At 48.4% G+C, this 21336-nt stretch overlaps 1 protein-coding gene across 1 annotated transcript in view; it reads right to left on the reverse strand.

Moving 5' to 3' along the window:
• LOC123772737 (ionotropic receptor 93a-like) overlaps positions 1 to 21336 on the reverse strand; it is a 96019-nt gene that overhangs the window by 26360 nt on the left and 48323 nt on the right. The window contains exon 3 of the mRNA XM_069303688.1: positions 9409 to 9645. Coding sequence (XP_069159789.1) covers positions 9409 to 9645 — 237 coding nt within the window. The remainder of the gene's footprint in view (positions 1 to 9408; positions 9646 to 21336) is intronic.

The following is a 21336-nucleotide window of genomic DNA, read 5'->3' on the forward strand; positions in this document are numbered from 1 at the left end:
TGTATACACTCTACTTGTGCCACCATGACTCCCCACTCTCTCCTTGTTTGGAATGATCTCGTAAGTCCCCTTTTGTGAATTAGTATTCTCTGCCACCCTGTCTGCAGCTGTGACCCCTTTCTCTCTTTCTCCTGCTTTCTGGGAAGCTTTACCGGGACAAGAGCAAAAACAACCTAAAAATACACATTTAATAAAAAAAAACATACACAATACATGATATAATAAAAATATAATATTATCGGACAACACTCTAAGCTGCTACAACCCAGTAGCAATCCAATATCATATCCTGGCTTCATCAATCGTCCATATCAAGTGGGTACTCAACTCTTGGCTTACCACTTACTACTCCCTAAATAAATGAGGCTGAAATCTCATCACAACAATATTATACACCCAGCCCTAAAACTACATAAAACTCAGCCTGTGGCTGAAACACCAGAAACATCTGCATAAATATTACCCAACACAAGAAGAAATCAATCTCTCAGTACATAAACACAGAATACAAACCAGGCCAAAAACACACCAAAAAACTGAAACATAACAGAAAGTATACGTACACCTTGGATACACAAGTACACGCATCACAGGACAGTGCGAAAACACACAGAACAAGGGAAAACAGAAATACATTATAGTATACTGAAAGATACGGCAAAAACATCCAATACAATACAAGGAAAAAAACAATAAACCCATACCAGTGGAAAAGAAACACATACTAAAGCCACTAAAAACAAATTGAGGCCGTTACTTCCTCCAACACATTTAACACGGAAATGAAGAACCCAAAACGTTGGGTTATACGTTATATATATACGTTATATATATATACGTTGGGGAAGTATATAACCCTAAACAAACATTCGACCACACCTAAACCGAAAGCAATGACACGAAGGCAATTAGATGGAAGCCTTAAACCCCAAACAAGCAGACAGCCACATCCAAACTGAACAATAAACAGGGGAACACGGGATACAGGAAATCCAGTTACTAGAACGAAGAGAACAACTGATAATAAACAGACTAAACGCATCACACCACACACACACACCTAGACAATCGTCACAAGCTAGGAAGTGAGATACTTCAAAACCTAGCCACAATACACTCACTCGGTGCCCGCATCAAAAGGGGGATGCAGCCCTAAACACATGGGTCAAGGATCAGGCACCATATAATAATCCGGCGGCATATTGTAAGCCGAATACGGTAAATCAGACCGAGAAGCAGGGCGAGGAGCACGGGAAGCATGAAGAAGCAGAAGGTCCCAAGAGGAGGGGTCACAAGTCCGCAAACACAAATCTGCCCAACCACCGGCACCGGGATCAACGAACCCCCACCTCTGTACACTGGCACTGAGGGCCCACTGGCCTTCACCGGCAAGGGATCCACCACACCCCGCCCCTGCTCCACGTCAACCACTGCCTCATCCACCCTACCCGCACCTGCCACAGGCATCAATTTGTCTGGACTACTTACGGACCGTAACTGGGCAGGCTTCTTTCTACGTTTCAGATCGTCCGAACTCAACTCTCATACTGTCATGAACGCCAGTGTAGTCCTGTAGACGTCGAGGGAAGTGCACATCCTCCATTGGAGAGGCAGTCAGAACCGCCTCCTCAGACGAGGGGGGAACCACCCATGGCCAGGGACCCCACAGGCGGAGCAAGAGCCCCCGACCTGCTCTCCAGCAACAGACAGGGACTCTCTCAGGGGAGCCAGGAACACTAGCACAGCAGGCGGTGCACTGTGTACTTCCACCAGCACAGACGGCACCACACTAAGTTCTGTAGTCATAACCGCATCCACACACACACACACACCATCCCATTGACAGACCTTGGACGCCCAGGGTGCTCCACTGGCTCCGCGGAAGCCTCTGAGACAGGCTCCACAGCAGGCTGGCTGGCAGGCGGTTCACTGCTATTATCCAACACGCCCGTAGGATCTTCCTGGGATCGGGGGATTGGAAATCACCTTCCCTGAAGATATTTACATTAGCAGCTGCTCCCACATCGCAAGCTGAAGCAAGATGACCCGGGAGACCACACAGATAACATGTAACAGGGAAACAGCTTAAGGGTTTGCTATCCGGGAGCAAAAATTGGTGATATACTAAACAGGATGAACAATATTATGGCTGGAAATGGGGACTAACCCATTATTTGAATCAGTGCCGGTGGAAATGATGCAGGACGAGTTAGGAGTGAGGGACTGATACAGAGGTTTAAGACAGCCATAGAATTAGTTATGAGCAAGAGAGGAATCTCTATCATATATGGCATTCTTCCAAGATAGGGAGTTGGAATGAATAGTTGCCGAGGGCACTTGGTGTCAGTTGCCGACTGGACAAATATTGTATATCAAATGCAATATCATTCATTGATAACTGGGAACACTTCTATGGAAGGAATGCCACGTATGCTCGGGATGTGGGTGCATTTATATGGGGCTGGCGTTATTGTTGTTTCCAAATCGATGGAACCTGTAGTTGGAGGGGTTTGAAGAGGTTTAAACTGTTAGTAGATAGTGGTATGGGAATTGATAAGGAGAAAGGGGGCAATAAAAGTATGCATTGGTGAGGGGGAAGGAAACTGGCAAAATGAACAGGGAAGGAGTAGGGCCTCAAAATAACCATACACTTAAGGTATATTACACAAACAGTAGGAGTCTAAGAAACAAAATAAACAATTTAAATACTCTTGTCTGCACAGAAACAAAAGACATTATTGCACTTACCAAAACATGGATGTATGTAGTAAACAGAGAACAATTAGCTGAATATCAAATAAACGGATTTAAACTATTTCACACAGACAGATATATTAGACGAGGAAGGGGAGTAGCCATATATGTTAGGGGAAATTTTGAGATGTAATCTCAAAGAAGGAATCAAAACTGAGCCACACTCACAAACTATTTGGCTAGAATTAAACGAAAAAGCGAAAAATCTTATAATAGGAGTTTTACAGGCCACCAAACTGAGACAGAATGGAAGCAAAGCATCTTTGGGATGAAATATCTAGATCAACTAGGTTAAACAGTATGTGTCATGGGTGACTTTCATTTTAGTGGAATAAACTGCCTTAACAGAACTGGGAATAATGAAGCCGAAGATTATCCAGAATTAATTAACGATTGCTTCCTTAAGCAACACATCAAAGAACCAATGCGTGAATATAATATTTTAGATTTAATGTTAACTAGCAGGGAAACACAAATTAATGACATCGAAATAGGGAGTGAGCTAGGGAACAGTGATCAGAAAGAAAACAGATTTTGCATAGAATGTAATAGATTTGAAGGAGAAAATTCTGTTAAAAGTGTCAGATTTTCGAAAAGCTGATTTTAATCGCCTAATTTTTTGGGGGGTGAAATAGACTGGAAAGTCCTGGGCATGGGAGGGGGGGGGGGGGTTTGCTCTTGGAACGAGGCGTGAATCCAGCGATGGGTGATGTAAAAAGGGATTTTAATGTGGATTCAAAATATAATTTATATAAAAATATTCTAAGCAAAGCACAGGAACGTTGTACGCCTTACAAATTTAATAGATAGGATAATAATGACACGAAATGGATAACAAAGGATCTGAAGAACCTTATAGGTAGAAAGAGAGCTTTGTACAAAAGGATTCAGAATAGGGAAGTCAGTTTAGAACATGAATTCATCTAACTTCTTGAGGTTATCTTGAGATGTTTTCGTTTTTTTTTGTTTTAGTGTCCCCGCGGCCCGGTCCTCGACCAGGCCTCCACCCCAGGAAGCAGCCCGTGACAGCTGACTAACACCCAGGTACCTATTTTACTGCTAGGTAACAGGGCTTGTTTCTCGCCGGGCCTGGGATCGAACCCGGGACCACAGGATCACAAGTCCAGCGTGCTGTCCGCTCGGCCGACCGGCTCCCAACTTGTTCGAAATGTTAAAAAAAAAGAGATAAAGAGGGCAAAAAGAAACTATGAAAGTTCGCATAGCAGGACAAGCAAAGATAAATTGTAAAGTTTTTTCAGTTATATCGAACAAAAATTAGGGAAAGGATGGGTCCATTAAAAACCGAGACAGGTCAGATAACTGATAATGACGAAGAGATTAGTAGTATTTTTAATAAATATTTTATCTGTATTTACTAAACAGGAACGTAGCATTATGCCTTCAGCCGAACAAGTCTATGTGGGTGGGAAAGAGGACAGGTTGACTAGTTTAGCAGTTACCAGGAAGGATATTATTAAACAAATAGTGGAACTCAAGCCAATCAATCCCCCAGGGCCGGACGAAGTGTTTGCCAGGGTACTTAAAGAATGCAAATAGGAGTTTTGCGGGCCATTATCTACCATATTTAATAAATTATTGTAGTCAGGCAGCGTGCCAGAGTTGTAGAAGGTTGCTAATGTGGTACTAATTTTCAAGAAAGGAGATAGATCACTTGCTTCAAACAATCGGCTAATTAGCTTAACATATATTGTGGAAAAGTTACTTGAATCGATAATTGCAAATACCATTCGTAGTCATCTTGAAAACCCCAAATTAATAAATGATTTAGAATTTTCTCCTAGAAATCTTTTCCATTCTATGCTAAATCTGATTTCTTTGTGAGCACTGTGCCCTAGCTCACTGCCTATTTTTATGTCATTAATTTGCGTTTCCCTGTTAGTTAACACTAAATCTAAAATAATATTTTCCAGCATTGGTTCCTTAATGTGTTTCTTAAGGAAGCAATCGTCAATTAATTCTGGATAATCTTCTGCTACATTATTCCCTGTTCGGTTAAGTCATTTTATTCCACTTAAATTAAAGTCACCCATGACACAAATACTGTTAGACCTAGATGATCTAGATCTTTCATCCCATAGATGCTTTGGTTCCATTCTAAGTTTTGTGGCTTGTATATAACTCCTATTAAAAGATTTTTATTTTTTTCGTTAAATTCTAGCTAAATATTTTCTGTGTGTGGCTCAGTTTGATTTCCTCTTTGAGACTACATTTCAAAATTTCTCTAACATATATGGCTATTCCCCCCTTCTCATCTAATATATCTATCTGTGTGAAATAGTTTAAGTCTGTTTATTTGATATTCAGCTAATTGTTCTCTTTCTACATTCATCCATGTATTGGTAAGTGCAATAATATGTATTGTTTCTGTGCAGAAAAGTGCATTTAAATCGTTTATTTTGTTTCTAAGACTCTTACTGTTTGTGTAATATACCTTAAGTGTATTGTTATCTTGAGGCCCTTCTCCTTCCTGGATCATTTAGCTATTCTCCCCCCCCCCCCCCCAACACATACATTTATGCCTTCTTTCTCCATATAAATTACCATACCACTGTCTATTAACAGTTTAAACCCAAACAAACCTCTCCAACCACAGGTTCCAACGAGTTTGCAACAACAGTCACCCCCAGCCCTAAATAAATGCACTCCACCCCTAGCATATATATCATTCCCTCCATAGAAGTGTTCCCAGTTATCAATGAATGATATTGCATTTGTTTACAATATTTGTCCAGTAGGCAATTGACACCAAGTGCCCTCGACAACCATTCATTTCCAACTCCCTTTCTTGGAAGAATACCATATATGATCGGGATATTCCTCCCTTTTTCCTAACTAATTCGATGAGCGTCGTAAACCTTTGTATCAGTGCTTCACCCCTAACTTGTCCAATATCATTTCCTCTGGCACTGATACAAATAATGAGTTTTTTTCCCATATCCAGCCATAATATCATTCAAGTTGTTTTCTATATCACCAATTCCAGCTCCCGGATAGCAAATAACCTGTTCCCCCCCCTATCTCTGGCAAAAAAAGCTCTATCCAAAAATCTCACCTGGGAATCTCCCACAACCAAAATACGCTTAGGTACTTTTTTTACTTTGTGAGCACCTTGAGGGACCGGCACTCCCTTCGTTACCTTGCCTTTCGAGTGAACTGCAGTCTTCCTACAACATTCGTCTTCCAGAATGGCAAATGGGTTGGAAGCATTTATGATATCTGAAGGCGGCTTTGTCAGAGTCTTCTTAAGACCCCTGTCGGGATATCGCACTATATCCCTCGACAAGTACATTGCCAACGTCCTGGTGTCACCAAGCATCCCTTTACAATAACCAGTGGAAACTTTATTCCACCTTATGCTCAACACCTTCCCATACTTTCCAAACAGCCTGATCAAGAGCCCAACCGTCATTTTAAACGGGGCACCACGCAACACCACATTAAGTCAACGCCACACTCAGGTTAACTACTCGCACCGCACAAGCACCATCGGGCATAGGGAATGAGCATCCCTCACATCGATCAAGGAACTTCCTAAACACCTCAAGATGAACAAACTTCACCACACGGCAGTCTTGAAACTAGATGCACCCCCAACAGGTTCGTCAACTACTTCTTCTTGAGAATAGATGCAGTTTGCATGAAGGGGTAACCCTCCCGATGACTGCACCAAGACAGATGTAAGGAGACGCGTTGATGGTGAGGAGGAGAAGAAAGTCAAAAGCGGTAGATGTGAAAGTCAAAAGCGGTAGATGTGATGGGCCATAGAGAGAGGAGTGGCGACGAAAACAGAGGCGAACGTTAGAGGGAGACTCCCCGTACCAGGGGGCGGGGAGTCGTGGTCACGGCGGCAGCTGATCCAGGCACGGCGTAGCCGAGTGCGCAAGATGGGAACTAATACTTCTCCGGAAACTTGCGTATCGGAAAGCGCAAGCAGTACGCTTTCCAAATCACCCACAGGTCGGCGGGCAGCCGGCCATCAGGCAGTACCCTCGGCTGAGACATCCTATCCGGCACCCTATAAACAAACACCTTCTCAGACGATACCCAGATAGTGGACGAGCACCATGGGATCGGAAGCACCCGGGCATCCCAATAAGGGCCCAACTCCGAACCCTCACAGGGCACGACCCCAGCAGACGGGACTAGGCAACCACCAGACCGGGGCAATGAAGGAGGGGGAACAGCAGGGGATGCAGGCGCGGCAGCGACCCCACCACAGGGCACAGGAGCCGAGGCCCCCCGGCGCACATCTTTCCGCAACATCACGACGAGGTCCCGATCATCAGGGACAACCCCCCACTGCGGGGATCCAACAGCAGGTGACACAGGAAGGGGGACACAGGCAGCAACTTCTGAGCCCCGCACAGCACCATCATCCACGGCGGGGGACGCCAGCTGAGCACCATACTCCCCTACCTCCTCCCAAGGCACACCACGAAGGGGAGAGACACTCCGAGCCCGCCGCGAACGCTTCGAGACAGGCCGCACCACACCACGCCCAGCAGGCCCCTCCGCAGGCACGGCCACCATCGTTACATCCACACAGGCCACACCCGCACCGTCCGAAGAGTCCACAGAGGCCACATCACCCACACTGTCTACATCATCCACGGAAACAGCCTCAGAACACCGACGCGCACGCTTCTGCAAAGGAATGGAAAGAGCAGAACTACAGTCGTTAACACACACATGCACGGCAGGCACCTCACCTTGCCGAAGCACCCCCTCCAAAACAGCAGAACCCGCGTCCCTGGGAGCCGTTACCACATCCACAGGCGGGGGTGGGACATGAACCTCCACCGGGACACCCTGCACTACACGCAGCGCAGGCGACGCCCCGTCACACTCACACACCGGCTCAACAACCCCAGGGGCCACAGCAGTCACCTGACGTGTCGCACGGGTTAGAGAACTCGCCTCAACAGGCGGAGCAGCAGACAGGCAGTCAGGCGCCTCAGGCACAGCACCCACACCATCCGAACGCAACAGGGGTGGAAAATCCTCCGCACGAAGAACATGCACCCGACCAGTTGCTCCCACGTCGCACGCCGCAGCCAGATGACCTTCGTGACCACACCGATAACAGGTGCGCGGTTGACCCCGGTACTGGCAGCGGAGCGTGTAACCCAACACGGACATCGACGACGGTACACTACACTTCAGCGACATCGTCAGGGTGCGGGAGCCGTCAAGCATACCAACACAGTGTCCGGCAACGACCTTATTCCATCGAACACCTAACACAGCCCCAAACCGTTCGAAACAGGAGGTTAAAAAGTCGTCCTGAAATTCGAAGGGGGCATCATGCACCGTCACAGACGTCAAGGTGACACTGAGATTCACTACCTTAACGGAGCCAGCAGTATCAGGGAGAGGTTAAACACGCCCCTCACACCGCTCGAGAAACGCCTGAAAGGCAGCCTGGAGGCGGAACTTGACCACAGCACGGTGGCCCTGAAGCAGCTGGATGCCCACCAGGTCCGACAGCTCCACATGCAGCACGTCCACCAGGGCGACACCAACCAATGGATGGTCCACCGGCACCGTAAACGCCAGACCAGCTGACAGCGTCCTCGTCATTGGAGGGCGAGACGTCCCCATGGCTAAGCAAACGTCACCCTGTCAGTGGCAAACCACCACCAGCAGGGCAAACAAGCTATCACCCAACGTAAACACTAGCCAGAAGCGGAGAGACCTCAGGAACGTCCGACCTGGCCGGCGGTCACCACGCAACTCCTCGTCAACTACACACTGAGTACCTCTACCAGCGTAATTACAAGGCCTTTATGGTCAACAGGTGCCGAAAACTCGAGACCTACTGATGATGTCCGCTTGAGATGAGGCAGTGATGACCCCATCCTGTAGCAACTGTACCATGCACTTACCGGGGTACCACACAGGGCACGGAAACAGTCACCCATCTACTGACTTAATGCCTCGCCAAACAACTGAGGAACAATACTGGGGCACGTCCGCACCCTTTGGCGATCGACCAGCGAAATCATCAACGTCACCTATAGAATACTTGCATACTGTCATCCACACCAGCAATACCTGACATGGACAGTGCCATCCAAGTGACATTGTCCAAGCAAAGCCTACCGTAGCTCAGAGCTGTCACGTCCAATTCACGTCTGAAACTGATCCGCGGGTCTTCTTCGAACCTTCAATAACTGATATGTAATGGACTGACGTTCAGGCATCCTATACCACAGGATCTACAATCACCTTCTTTTGAGTGAACTCATAAGACTGGTACTTAGTAATTTGCTTATACATTTGTAGTATTTGTAACTTAGGTGCATTTATGGGTGGTAAGTATGGAAGCAGTAGCGAGTGAGTCGCGGACTGTGAGATTGACACACTTGCTCTTCAACTATCCTTCCTCTACCACAATAATAACATCATTTACTGGACCAAACACATTCCCTATCACAACAAATACCTATACACAACAAAAGCACCCTAGAACAACATATACACCCTATACACAACCTGTACAACCTCTATCACAACACATAAATCATCTAGAACATATCCACGCAGTATCTCATTAATTGCACACTTATCCAAAAATAAACACTCCAAACTTCTCAAGACTGGACATGGAGACCAAGCCTGGCACATACCCACCAGCAGGAGAGTGGGCGGGACTAGGAAGAGGAGGCCGACCACAGCCGCCCACACCTGGCCGCTGAAGGGGTGGTAGAGGCTCTGCCAACGGGGCGGCAACAGGGGTTTGGCCATGGCGAAGGTCATTGTGGATTCCTCGATCATGAAGGTAGAGTCAAGCTTCTGTCTGAGGTGAAACAACAGCGCCATCTTCGTTGACCTCAAGAAAGATGTCCGATTCTGTACGTCCTCCATGATCTGTGGGTGGTGGAGTATTGATGAGTGCAAAAGTGTTGGGACATTCAAGAGAAAATATTCCTTTATCACCCAGTTCTTGGTGCGTGCTAAATGGCAACGCAATATTTGCTGCTGTCGTAGTATTGTGTTAAATTATGAATGAATAGGCGCTTTGTAATGACGAGTGTCATTGGTCAAAACACCACTCACTTGTATACATAAATCTCTATGCCTTCTATAGGAAAGTATAATACGACAATGAATAAAAATTAATATATTAATCAGGGGAGATGGCCCTACAGGCGTACTTTTTGAGTTCATTGACCTTTTATGTAAACTATATAACAGGTGATAATGTTATGTATTGGTATTTTGCTGAAGAGGCAGAGACGACTTGGCATCACACACAGAATGCTACCTCGATCATCGTCGTCCACTCCATCAACAACACACAAAACGTTGTTTCAAGTTAAAAGTCGTTTGCAAACATTTACATTTGCGAATATAGTTGATCTACTTTATATGAATAATGGTAAATACCTCAATATTCAGTATATATAGTTGACCAAATAATTATGAGAGAGAGAGAGAGAGAGAGAGAGAGAGAGAGAGAGAGAGAGAGAGAGAGAGAGAGAGAGAGAGAGAGAGAGAGAGAGAGAGAGAGAGAGAGAGAGAGAGAGAGAGAGAGAGAGAGAGAGAGAGAGAGAGAGAGAGAGAGAGAGAGAGAGAGAGAGAGAGAGAGAGAGAGAGAGAGAGAGAGAGAGAGAGAGAGAGAGAGAGAGAGAGAGAGAGAGAGAGAGAGAGAGAGAGAGAGAAACGAGAGAGAGAGAGAGAGAGAGAGAGAGAGAGAGAGAGAGAGAGAGAGAGAGAGAGAGAGAGAGAGAGAGAGAGAGAGAGAGAGAGAAACGAGAGAGAGAAATAGAGAAACACATCGAGACAGATATAGACAGACTTATGTTACAATATTTGTATATTGTAACATGTCTGTCTTGTATTATATATCGTGAAGTGTATGGGAGTAGATTCATTTATAAGGCGGAGGAGAACTTGCTAATATTTAGGGAGGCTTCAGTGCTGACTCATGTGTTGAGATTTTGGAGGAAGTGACGGTGTCTTCTTTGTGCGCCTATGGTCTTCCCTACCCTGAACAAATAATATGCATGCAGGTATTGTATTGCTTATTTAATAAAGATTTACCACCAAATAGGCTAACATAATCCTACCTTTCAGTCAATAATGTTACTGAGGCTTTGCTATTGGCCATTTATTATACTAGGTTCATTGTTTTCTGTTAAGCTTAACCTTAAAATATGTTATAAAATATTCGCCCTGAATTGTTAATAGCTAATGTTAATTTGTGTTATGAATCACTTAAGTGGCTGGAATCTGAAGGAGCGAAGTCGGCTGAGGAGGTCAAGAGGCTTATGGTCATGGAGAAGTTTATGTCCGTGCTCTCTCCTGAGATCAGGGTGAGAGTAAAGGAGGCGGACATAAATGACCATGAGGGCCGCAGCCGACAGAGTCGACATGCTGGAAGAAGCCTTACGCCCATGCAGAGAGGGACAGCACCGACCGCCCGTATACTCCGGAAATGGTAGAAATTATAAGAGGACGGACGGATGGAGGACAGGAGCGAGTTCTCCCAAGTCCCACCTCTCGAGTGGGGACAACAGAGGATCGAAGAGTGCTGTGGAGCCGGTAAAGAAGTCCCAAGCTGAGAGCTCAGGAGCTGTTGCTGCGACGAAGGAGTCGACGGATGGTGTGAAGAAGACACACGGAGCGATGGCCTCTAGAGGCGGTGCCAGGGCGAGCGGTGGTGGATGGTCTCCGACGGGGAAGATCCGCTGCTACAACTGCGGAGTATTCGGACACGTCGCGCGGGACTGCAGTCGCCCTAAGCAGCGGGGGAACGTTGCTTTTGTGAGGGTCGAGGACCAGATGGCCGAGAGGGTGCGGGATGAACCCGTACTGAGTGGGGAGAAAAGAGTTCACCCATTCGTGTGTGAGGGAACCGTAAGGATGTGGGACGCAGACCCCATCCCGGTGAAGATATTAAGAGACACTGGGGCAGATTTTACCCTGGTGAGCGAAACCCTGTTCCCCGAGGGTTACGAGAGTACCAGTGTGGGGGTGGCAAGTGTGACCACTGTGGGAGGCCCAGTGAGGATGCCCCTACACCAGGTGACTCTGAATTCTGATTATGGCTGCCAGACCCTTGTGGTGGGGGTCTGTGCATCAATGCCCAAGATGGAGGCACAAGTCATCTTGGGAAATGACGCATGTGAAGGATATGTCCTCCCGAATCTCGTGAAGGGCGAGGAGTGCTTAGAGCACTATAAGGAGACGGGCGGAGTGTTAGACGCCTGTGGGGACGAGAAAGGAATCGCCACGGTGGCGTTCCCGGTTTGTGCTGTGATGCCAAGGCAGTGCGAAGGACACGGAGGGTGCGAATCTGATGGGGCTGAGGAGACGTCCGACAGCCTGGGAATCGATCACCTCTTCATGGGACCCGGAGAACGAGCGGAGGGCGAAGGCAGCCCGGATGGTGAGTTGCAGGTGACCCTCACCAGTTCTCTAGGGGTCGACCGCACTCGTCTTGGAGAGCTGCAGCAGATAGAGTTCCCCGAACTGATTCATGAGGCAAATGGAGGACGTGTTGGTCCTGAGAGGGCCACTCATTTTTACATACAGGACGGCATGCTGATGAGACAGTGGAGGCCGGTGAGGATGGAGGCCGGAGAAGAGTCTCTAGGTACGAGGCACCAGGTAGTGTTGCCGGCCCAGTGCAGAGCGGCAGTGTTGGACCTATCGCACTCTGTGGACTCTGCAGGTCACCTGGGGGTAACCAAGACGCTGCGAAAGATCAGGGATCATTTCTACTGGCCAGGTATGGACGCCGATGTGAGGCGTTATTGTAAAACGTGCTTACCTTGCCAGAGGGCAGGGAAGAGCCAACCCGCGATACCGAAGGCCCCGTTGGTCCCTGTTCCTGCGTTTGGGCCTGCATTCGAGCGTCTGTTGGTCGACGGGGTGGGACCGTTGCCACGGACGAAACGAGGGAATACCTACCTGATGACGATCATGTGTGCGTCCACCAGATTTCCAGAAGCCATCCCGATGCGGCGTTTGACGTCGAGAGGAGTAGCCGGGCAACTACAACGATTTTTCTCTTGGGTGGGGATGCCCAGAGAAATTCAGACAGACTGTGGAAGTATATTCCAGTCTAAGTGGTTCCGACAGACAGTGACAAGTTGGGGAGTGACTCAGATTCGGTCGTCGCCGTACCGACCGCAGTCGCAAGGGGCGATCGAAAGGTGTCACTCCACCTTGAAGACCGTTCTGAGAGTGTTCTGCGCAGAACAGGGGGCTGAGTGGGATGAGGCAGTATACCCCGCGTTGTTTGCCATACGGAACGCGGTGGTGGAATCGTTAGGTTTCTCACCTTTCCAGCTGGTGTATGGACATGAGGTGCGAAGTCCTCTGTCCATGCTGAAGGAACAATGGACACCAGGAATGGCCGTGGGAACGGTCAATGAATACGTTCAAAAGTTCAAGGAGCGTCTCACTCTAGCAAAGGAACTAGCTGGAAAACATCTGAAGGAGGCGCACCGTAAGATGTCGGAATGGTACAACAAGAGAGCTACGCCAAGGGAGTTCCAGGTTGGGTCCCAGGTGATGGTATTGCTGCAGGGTAAGAGTAGAGTGACCGAGTCGCGGTTCGAGGGACCATACCAGGTGCTACGGCGGTTGGGTCCTGTATCGTATGAGATCGGGAAACCGGATAGACCCCGCAAGAAACAGGTGTGTCATGTAGACCGCTTGAAGCCTTTCTTCCCTGAGGAAGGAGGAGCCGCCGTGCAGGACGGGACGGTGACCCGAGACCCCCAGCAGCAGACGATTTTGTGCATGCAGGTGGACCAGGAACTTCCAGAGGAGGAAGGAAAGTGGCTTGGCGGACGGCACCCGTCTCACCAATACGGAGAGTCTGGCGAAGATCGAGGATAAGCTACAACACCTGGAAGGGCAACAAAGCGCGGACCTGACGAACCTACTGAGGGAGAATGCCTCTCTCTTTACCGACGTGCCCCGACGACACAAGAGTGTAACGCACGAGGTGGAGGTGAGGGACGCCAGGCCCGTCAAGCAGAACGCGTATAGGGTAAGCCCGGAGAAGCGAGAGCTGATGAGGAAGGAGGTGGAGTATCTCCTTGAGAACGACCTTGCGGAGCCTAGCAAAAGTGAGTGGAGTTCCCCATGCTTGTTAGTGAAGAAAAGCGATGGTACCTTCCGCTTTTGTACAGACTACAGAAGGGTGAACTCCATCACTGTGGCAGACTCTCACCCCATGCCAAGAGTGAGCGATTGCATCGACCAGGTGGGCAGTGCAAGGTACGTATCCAAGGTCGATCTGCTCAAGGGGTACTACCAGATCTCTTTGACTCCTGAGGCCAGGAAAATATCAGCTTTCGCAACACCTGACGGGCTGTACCAATACAAGGTGTTACCCTTTGGAATGAAAAACAGCGGTAGCTGTTTCCAGCGCATGATGAATGAGTTGCTAAGGGGGGCCGAAGGCTGCACAGTATACATCGATGACATCGTCGTGTACGCCGACGATTGGAAGACGCACCTGGAAAGACTCAAGGAATTGTTTAGAAGGCTAGAGGAGGCTAACTTGACTGTAAATTTAGCAAAGAGCGAGTTTGGGAAGGCCCACTTGGAGTACCTAGGCTTCGTCATCGGCCAAGGAGAAGTAAGCCCTGTAGATCACAAAGTGTCAGCCATTAAAGAATACCCCGTGCCCAGAACGCGTAAAGAGTTGTTACGGTATCTTGGGATGATAGGATACTATCGTGGGTTCTGCAGGAATTTTTCCACGGTAGCGCATCCCCTGACCGAGCTACTCTCCAAGAATGTGCGATGGAGATGGGGAGAGGCCTGCCAAGAGTCTTTTGAGAAGACCAAGAAACTTGACAGAGGCCCGGTATTAATATCCCCAGATTTCTCAGCCAGATTCATCCTGTACGTAGACGCCAGCGACGTTGGGATAGGGGCCATGTTGGCTCAAGAGAGATGTGAGATACATAGGCCGGTAGCTTTCTACTCTAAGAAGTTTGTGAAATATCAGCGGGCCTATAGTACCGTTGAGAAAGAGGCATTGGCGCTAGTTATGGCCCTGAAGCACTTCGATGTGTACGTGGGAGGAGGGGCGAGACCTGTTCTGGTGTTCACAGATCACAACCCTCTAACCTTTTTGTACAAAATGAGGAACTCCAACCAACGTCTGACGAGGTGGGCGTTGCTACTGCAGGAGTACCGGCTGGACATCAAGCACATCAGGGGGAAGGACAACGTGCGGATGCCCTGTCCCGTATACACTAATTAGACATGACTCTTATTTTAAGGGGAGGGGTATGTGACGGTGTTCCCCCCCTTATATTTCTCCCACGCCTGCTGTAAGAGTCATGTCCACTTTACCCGAGCGTTCTCTACGTGGCAGGCATCAGTTTGATATATGTGGGAGAGTGTAGTGTTCTCGCCTTGCCGAGAAATTTGTAAAAGAAGAGTATTTTGGGCTGTGGTTTAAGCCCTTTAGGAAGCCAATATGGCGCTGGCTACTCTGTTTTGCCGCCAAAACTGTGTGCCGTCAGTGGCACCAGATTGGTCACCGACAGCGATGTGGCACAGGGAGTCAATAAAAACCTCCCATGGCGAATATGACGTCATGAAGGAAGGGGGGTCCGGTCAGAGCGCCACGGCGGCGCCATCAGTCTGACACGACACGTCAAGGTGGGCGGATGTGTGAAGGTTGATCCTGTCAATCTGACAGTAATACGCCACTCCCGTGGATCTTACGCGTCACCCGTAGTCTGCAAGTACGCCAGAGGTCTTCCTTCATTCCATGTGTGGACCGAAGAGGGAATTGACGGAATATTGAGCATCAAGTGCTCCAGGGTCGGGTGCTGTGCAGGTGAAGTCTAGGCAGTATCGTCTGGGACGTCTGATAGCTTCACAGTGACGACGTAGCGGCTGGGCCAATCCACTGGGAAGCAGTGAAGAAGACACTAATCGGGAATCCGAACGCCTGCAGCCGAGACGTAGGCAGGCAGCCGTTGCTGGGAGGAGAAGTTGACGGCCGGGAGACCGACTCCAACCCTACAAGACGTGGAGGAGGGTCACGGACCCACGGAGGACAGAACACGGAGACGACGCGTTTATGGTGGGACGTTGATTGAGTTCCTGGAGGACACGACAGGGTGTGTGTGGTTACCTTACCTTGAGGTTACCTTGAGGTGCTTCCTGGGCTTAGCGTCCCCGCGGCCCGGTCGTCGACCAGGCCTCCTGGTTGCCGGACTGATCAACCAGGCTGTTGGACGCGGCTGCTCGCAGCCTGACGTATGAGTCACAGCCTGGTTGATCAGGTATCTTTTGGAGGTGCTTATCCAGTTCTCTCTTGAACACTGTGAGGGGTCGGCCAGTTATGCCCCTTATGTGTAGTGGAAGCGTGTTGAACAGTCTCGGACCTCTGATGTTGATAGAGTTCTCTCTCAGAGTACCAGTTGCACCTCTGTTTTTCAACAGGGGTATTCTGCATATCCTGCCATGTCTTCTGGTCTCATGTGATGTTATTTCTGTGTGCAGGTTTGGGACCAGCCCCTCTAATATTTTCCACGTGTAAATTATTATGTACCTCTCCCGCCTGCGCTCAAGGGAGTACAGTTTTAGGCTCTTTAGTCGGTCCCAATAGTTTAGATGTTTTACTGAGTGGATTCTAGCAGTAAAGGATCTCTGCACGCTCTCCAGGTCAGCAATTTCTCCAGCTTTGAAAGGTGCTGTCAGTGTGCAGCAGTACTCTACTCTAGAGAGCACAAGCGTTTTGAAAAGTATCATCATCGGTATAGCATCTCTAGTGTGAAAAGTTCCTGTTATCCAACCTGTCATTTTTCTTGCAGTTGTGACGGCTACTTTATTGTGTTCTTTAAAGGTAAGGTCTTCCGACATGAGTACACCCAGATCCTTTACATTGCCCTTTCGTTCTATGTTATGATTTGCCTGAGTTTTGTACGTGGTTTCCGTTTTTATATTTTCATTTTTTCCATAGCGCATGAGCTGGAACTTATCTTCGTTAAACACCATATTATTTTCTGTAGCCCATAGAAAGACCTGATCTACATCTGACTGGAGGTTCGCCGGGTCCTCTATGTTGCCTACTCTCATGAAGATCCTAGTGTCATCTGCAAAGGATGATACAGTGCTTTAGGTTGCGTTCTTGTCTATGTCCGAAATGAGGATGAGAAAAAGTACTGGAGCAAGCACAGTACCCTGGGGGACTGAGCTCTTCACGGTTGTGAAGAGCTTTATTTTGTTGACTATTACACATTGGGTTCTGTTAGTCAGGAAATTGTAGATGCATCTGCCTATTTTTCCGGTAATTCCTTTTGAACGCATTTTATGTGCAATAACGCCATGGTCACATTTATCAAAAGCTTTTGCGAAATCTGTGTAAATTACATCCGAGTTATGTTTGTCTTCCATAGCATCTAATGCCATATCATAGTGGTCCAGCAACTGCGACAGGCAAGAGCACCCTGTCCTGAAACCATGTTGTCCGGGGTTATGGAGTTGCTGTGATTCCATGTATTTTGTGATTTTACTTCTTAGCACTCTCTCAAAATTTTTTATGATGTACGATGTTAGTGCTATCGGTCTGTAATTTTTTGCCTCTGCCTTATTTCCTCCTTTATGAAGTGGTGCTATCTTTGCTGTTTTTAGTATATCAAGAATAACGCCAGTATCTAGGCTTTGTCTCCACAGAATGTGGAGGGCCTGCGATAGTTACCTACTTACCTAGTTACCTAGTTACTTAGTTACCTAACTTACCTACTTAATATTATCTGCTAGATTAAGGACCTGCCCGAAACGCTGCGCGTACTAGTGGCTCTACAAGAATGTAATTACTGTACTATCCAATGTATTCTCACAAACCCAATGTACCTTCTTGTATATATATAAATAAAATAAAATAAAATAAAATAAAATAGTGGTTTTTTACAGTTCTTTATGAATATGGAGTTCCAAGAATCCGGGCCTGGTGCAGAGTGCATAGGTATACTGTTTATGGCTTCTTCAAAATCCAGTGGGGATAGGGTGACGTCTGATATATGATTTGATGTTGGTATCGTATCCATGAAAAATTCATTTGGGTTATCAATCTTTAGTGTGTTTAATGGCTCGCTGAAAACAGAGTCGTACTGCGTCCTCAGTAGCTCGCTCATTTCTTTGTTGTCATCGGTGAAAGTTCCATCTCCCTTTCGCAGGGGCCCGATACTAGATGAGAAAGATGTGGTTTTTGATCTTGATTTTGCATAGGAGAAAAAATATTTCGGATTTCTTTCTATTCACTGATGGCCTTTTGCTCTCTTTGCCTCTCCTGGGTTTTGTATGATTCTTGTAGCTTCCGTTCAATTGTTTCTATTTCTCTACCTAACCTTCTTCGCCGTTCTTGAGATAGGGTGCGACTCTCAAGTTGTTCCGCGATTCGTTTTCTTCGCCTATATAGGGAACGACGTTCCCGTTCCAATCTGCATCTCTTCCTCTTTTTTCTTAGAGGTATGCGGTTTGAACATATTTCTAGTGCTACTGAGCTTATTTTTTCCAGGCACTGGTTCAGGTTTGCATTTTCTAGCTGTTCTTCCCAGTTTATTTCTGTGAAGTCCTGGTTTATTTGCTCCCAGTTTATCTGTTTATTATTGAAGTTGAATTTGCTGAAATCTCCTCCACCGGGAATCTGGACTGGTTTTGAAGGTCTAATCCCCATGGTTGTCATAACTTCAATTAAGTTGTGATCTGAGTAACAGGTATTTGTAATCATTATGTTCCTGATCAATTCATCATTATTAGTGAGCCCTCCAGTGCCCCGAAACGGGCACTGGAGGGCACACACACACACACAAACAAAACAAAAAAAAACAGTACTTTACAAATAAATAACACGACATAAATAACATAAAACCGTCACATCCACAAAAAACGGAAGTACAGAAATAGAGAGTAAACACAAAACCAGCCCAACCCAGCAACACAAACTCAGGTGCAGACTAGTACATAACAACAACAGGCCTCATAAACCACCGACACAGAGGCATAAGTGCAGAGCTACAGGAAACAACAAAAAATAAAAACAAAAAACATGTAAAGACATAAACAGGGAAATACAGAGATAACATAAACACAACAATAAACAAAACATAAACACAACAATGCCGCACACCTAATAAAGCAATGTCACAAGGACAAGATAATAAACATGCGACATACACAACCACACACCAAAAGCAAAGCACAAAATATACATGAAAACAAGCCACGCAGGGGCAAGAACAACACCCACACGCACAGACAAGGACACCCACCTGTGCACGCAGGCATCACGCACAACACAGACAGAAACCAAACACACCAATAAACCAATCACTCATACTTCTCCGGGTACTCCCGAGCAGGAAACCGTAAACAATAAGCCTCCCAAACAAGTTGGTCACTTTCAGGAATCGGACACCCAGGAGCTGCAGTAGGCCGAGGCATCGAATTTGGCACTCCCGAGACAAAACACTGCTCTCGTGGAACCCAGATGGTAGATGGGCACCAGGGAACAGGACGCACCAAGTCATCACACTGAAAAGTTGCAGTGGCCGGAGATCCGTCGAGCACCTCGCCGGTCGAGAGGACAAAAGGGATGGGTTTCCCCCGAGGACGCTGGACACACGTGCGCACGCTGGGAGGCACATCTGACTGCACGGCAGGCCGCACACCGGCCCGCCCACTAGGGCGTGCACACCGTTCGGTGTCAGGAACCGCACCGAGACCCTCGGAGGGTGGCCCCGCAGGGGCCCCAGAGCCCCCACCAACCAAAACAGGAGCAGAGGCCCCCCGCTTCACATCCTTCGTCAACACCACCACAAGCTCATTCTTACCAGGGGCAACAGCCCACTGAGGGGAGCCACCAGCAAGAGGCACAGCATCCAACTCAGAAGGCAACACAGCGTCGGCCACATCATCCTCCATTGCTTCACGCTCCTCTGCCCACGACCGGCGAGGTGACGCACCCCGAGCCGAGCGACGGCGCTTAAAAAGAGGCTGCTGATCGTCGGAGCTGTCACCCCCAACAAGCGGTGTCCCAGAAGAACCATCGACAGGCGGCCCCAAAATCGGGGCAGCACGTTCACGCAGAACAGCAGCCTCAACAACACGGGGCAAAAAGCCACCACCAGGAACGGAGACCGGAGTCGGAGAAGGAAGAGACACAACAGGCGGAAGGGAAGACGTCAGCACACGTGAGGTATCCAGGGAGGGCGACAGAACATGCAGAAAAGAAGATGTACTCGTCAACGAGGAAACACCCAGAGGCGACGAGGCAGAGGACGTGGGTGGAGACACACATACCACCGCACCGTCAGCCCCGGGAAGCACATTGCCTCCAGCAGGAGACGCAGGCACCACCCTTATAGCATCCCCCAAGGCCATCGGATGCGGATGCACCTCCACAGTCACCGAACGATGCAGGTCCGACATAGGCGCCCCTAGGTCCCCCGAGTTCACCGGCGGGGCAGACACATCCGGTCCAGACGTAGCGACATCCGGAACCGCCGCGGGATCTACACCAGGCACCTGCATAGAGCGAGAATCCGCCAGGGAGTCCACACGCACAGATAAGCGAGGAAAATCATCCTCTAGGAAAACAGAAGGGGCTTCCGTACGAGGAGCGTCACAACCGGCCACGACGTGGCCCTCAGCACCACACCGGAAACACGTTCGCGTCTGCCCCTGATAGAAAGTCCTCAGAGACAGCCCACAATACGAGACCCTAGACGGTATAGGGCTCGTGAGCCGCATGACAAGTGTGCGTGAACCCAGCCGGACCCCCTTCAGTCGACCCACACTCAAAGTGTTGAACCGGTGCTTCACCACCGACCCAAACCGCGTAAACAAGGCCATGAGGGCCGTCTCGGGGAAGGTCACCGGCACCCCGTGAATACTCACAAACGTCAAGAGCCCCCAGGGATCCGAGACCTCTACAGACACAGCCGAGGCCGGAAGAGGAAGCGTGCGGCCATTCCAGCGGGCCACAAACTCCCGGTATACATGTGACGTGGCGAATGACACCGCAACACGGGCGGGCGACAACTTCTCTAGGCCCAGGAGCTCGGGGACGTCAACACGGAGGACGTCGAGGAGGGCAACTTCAACAACGGGCCAGTCCACATCAGCAGAAAAATCCAGCTGCACTGTGTCTATTCTTCGAATACGGCCATTACCAGCCCCGTCCATATTGGCAGGTGGGGCCCCGACCAGCGGGAGCTCCACACCCCCCCACAGCAACCGCCACTCAGCAACGGCAGACGACCACTGACAGCCAGAGCTCGACGTCTGCACCCTCTGGTGGCGCAGCCCCAGCACTCCAAAGGAAGAATTGGTTAAAAAAAAGTATTTCCCAATATTCAAACCAATAATAAGGATCACGATTGGCTGAGTGAACGAGCTATTCTTGCGGCCAAGAACAAAGACGTCTACGAACTTAATATTATTCAGTCTAACATTCAAAGTGAGGCAGTTACATACAAGTCCATCGACATTGTTGAGGAAGCAGATGAAGCGATTAATGATCTAAAATAATTCATGAATTCACTCGATCTGCCAGGGATACCACTGCAC

The sequence above is a fragment of the Procambarus clarkii genome, chromosome 50, assembly GCF_040958095.1.
Source record: "Procambarus clarkii isolate CNS0578487 chromosome 50, FALCON_Pclarkii_2.0, whole genome shotgun sequence".
NCBI lineage: Eukaryota > Metazoa > Arthropoda > Malacostraca > Decapoda > Cambaridae > Procambarus > Procambarus clarkii.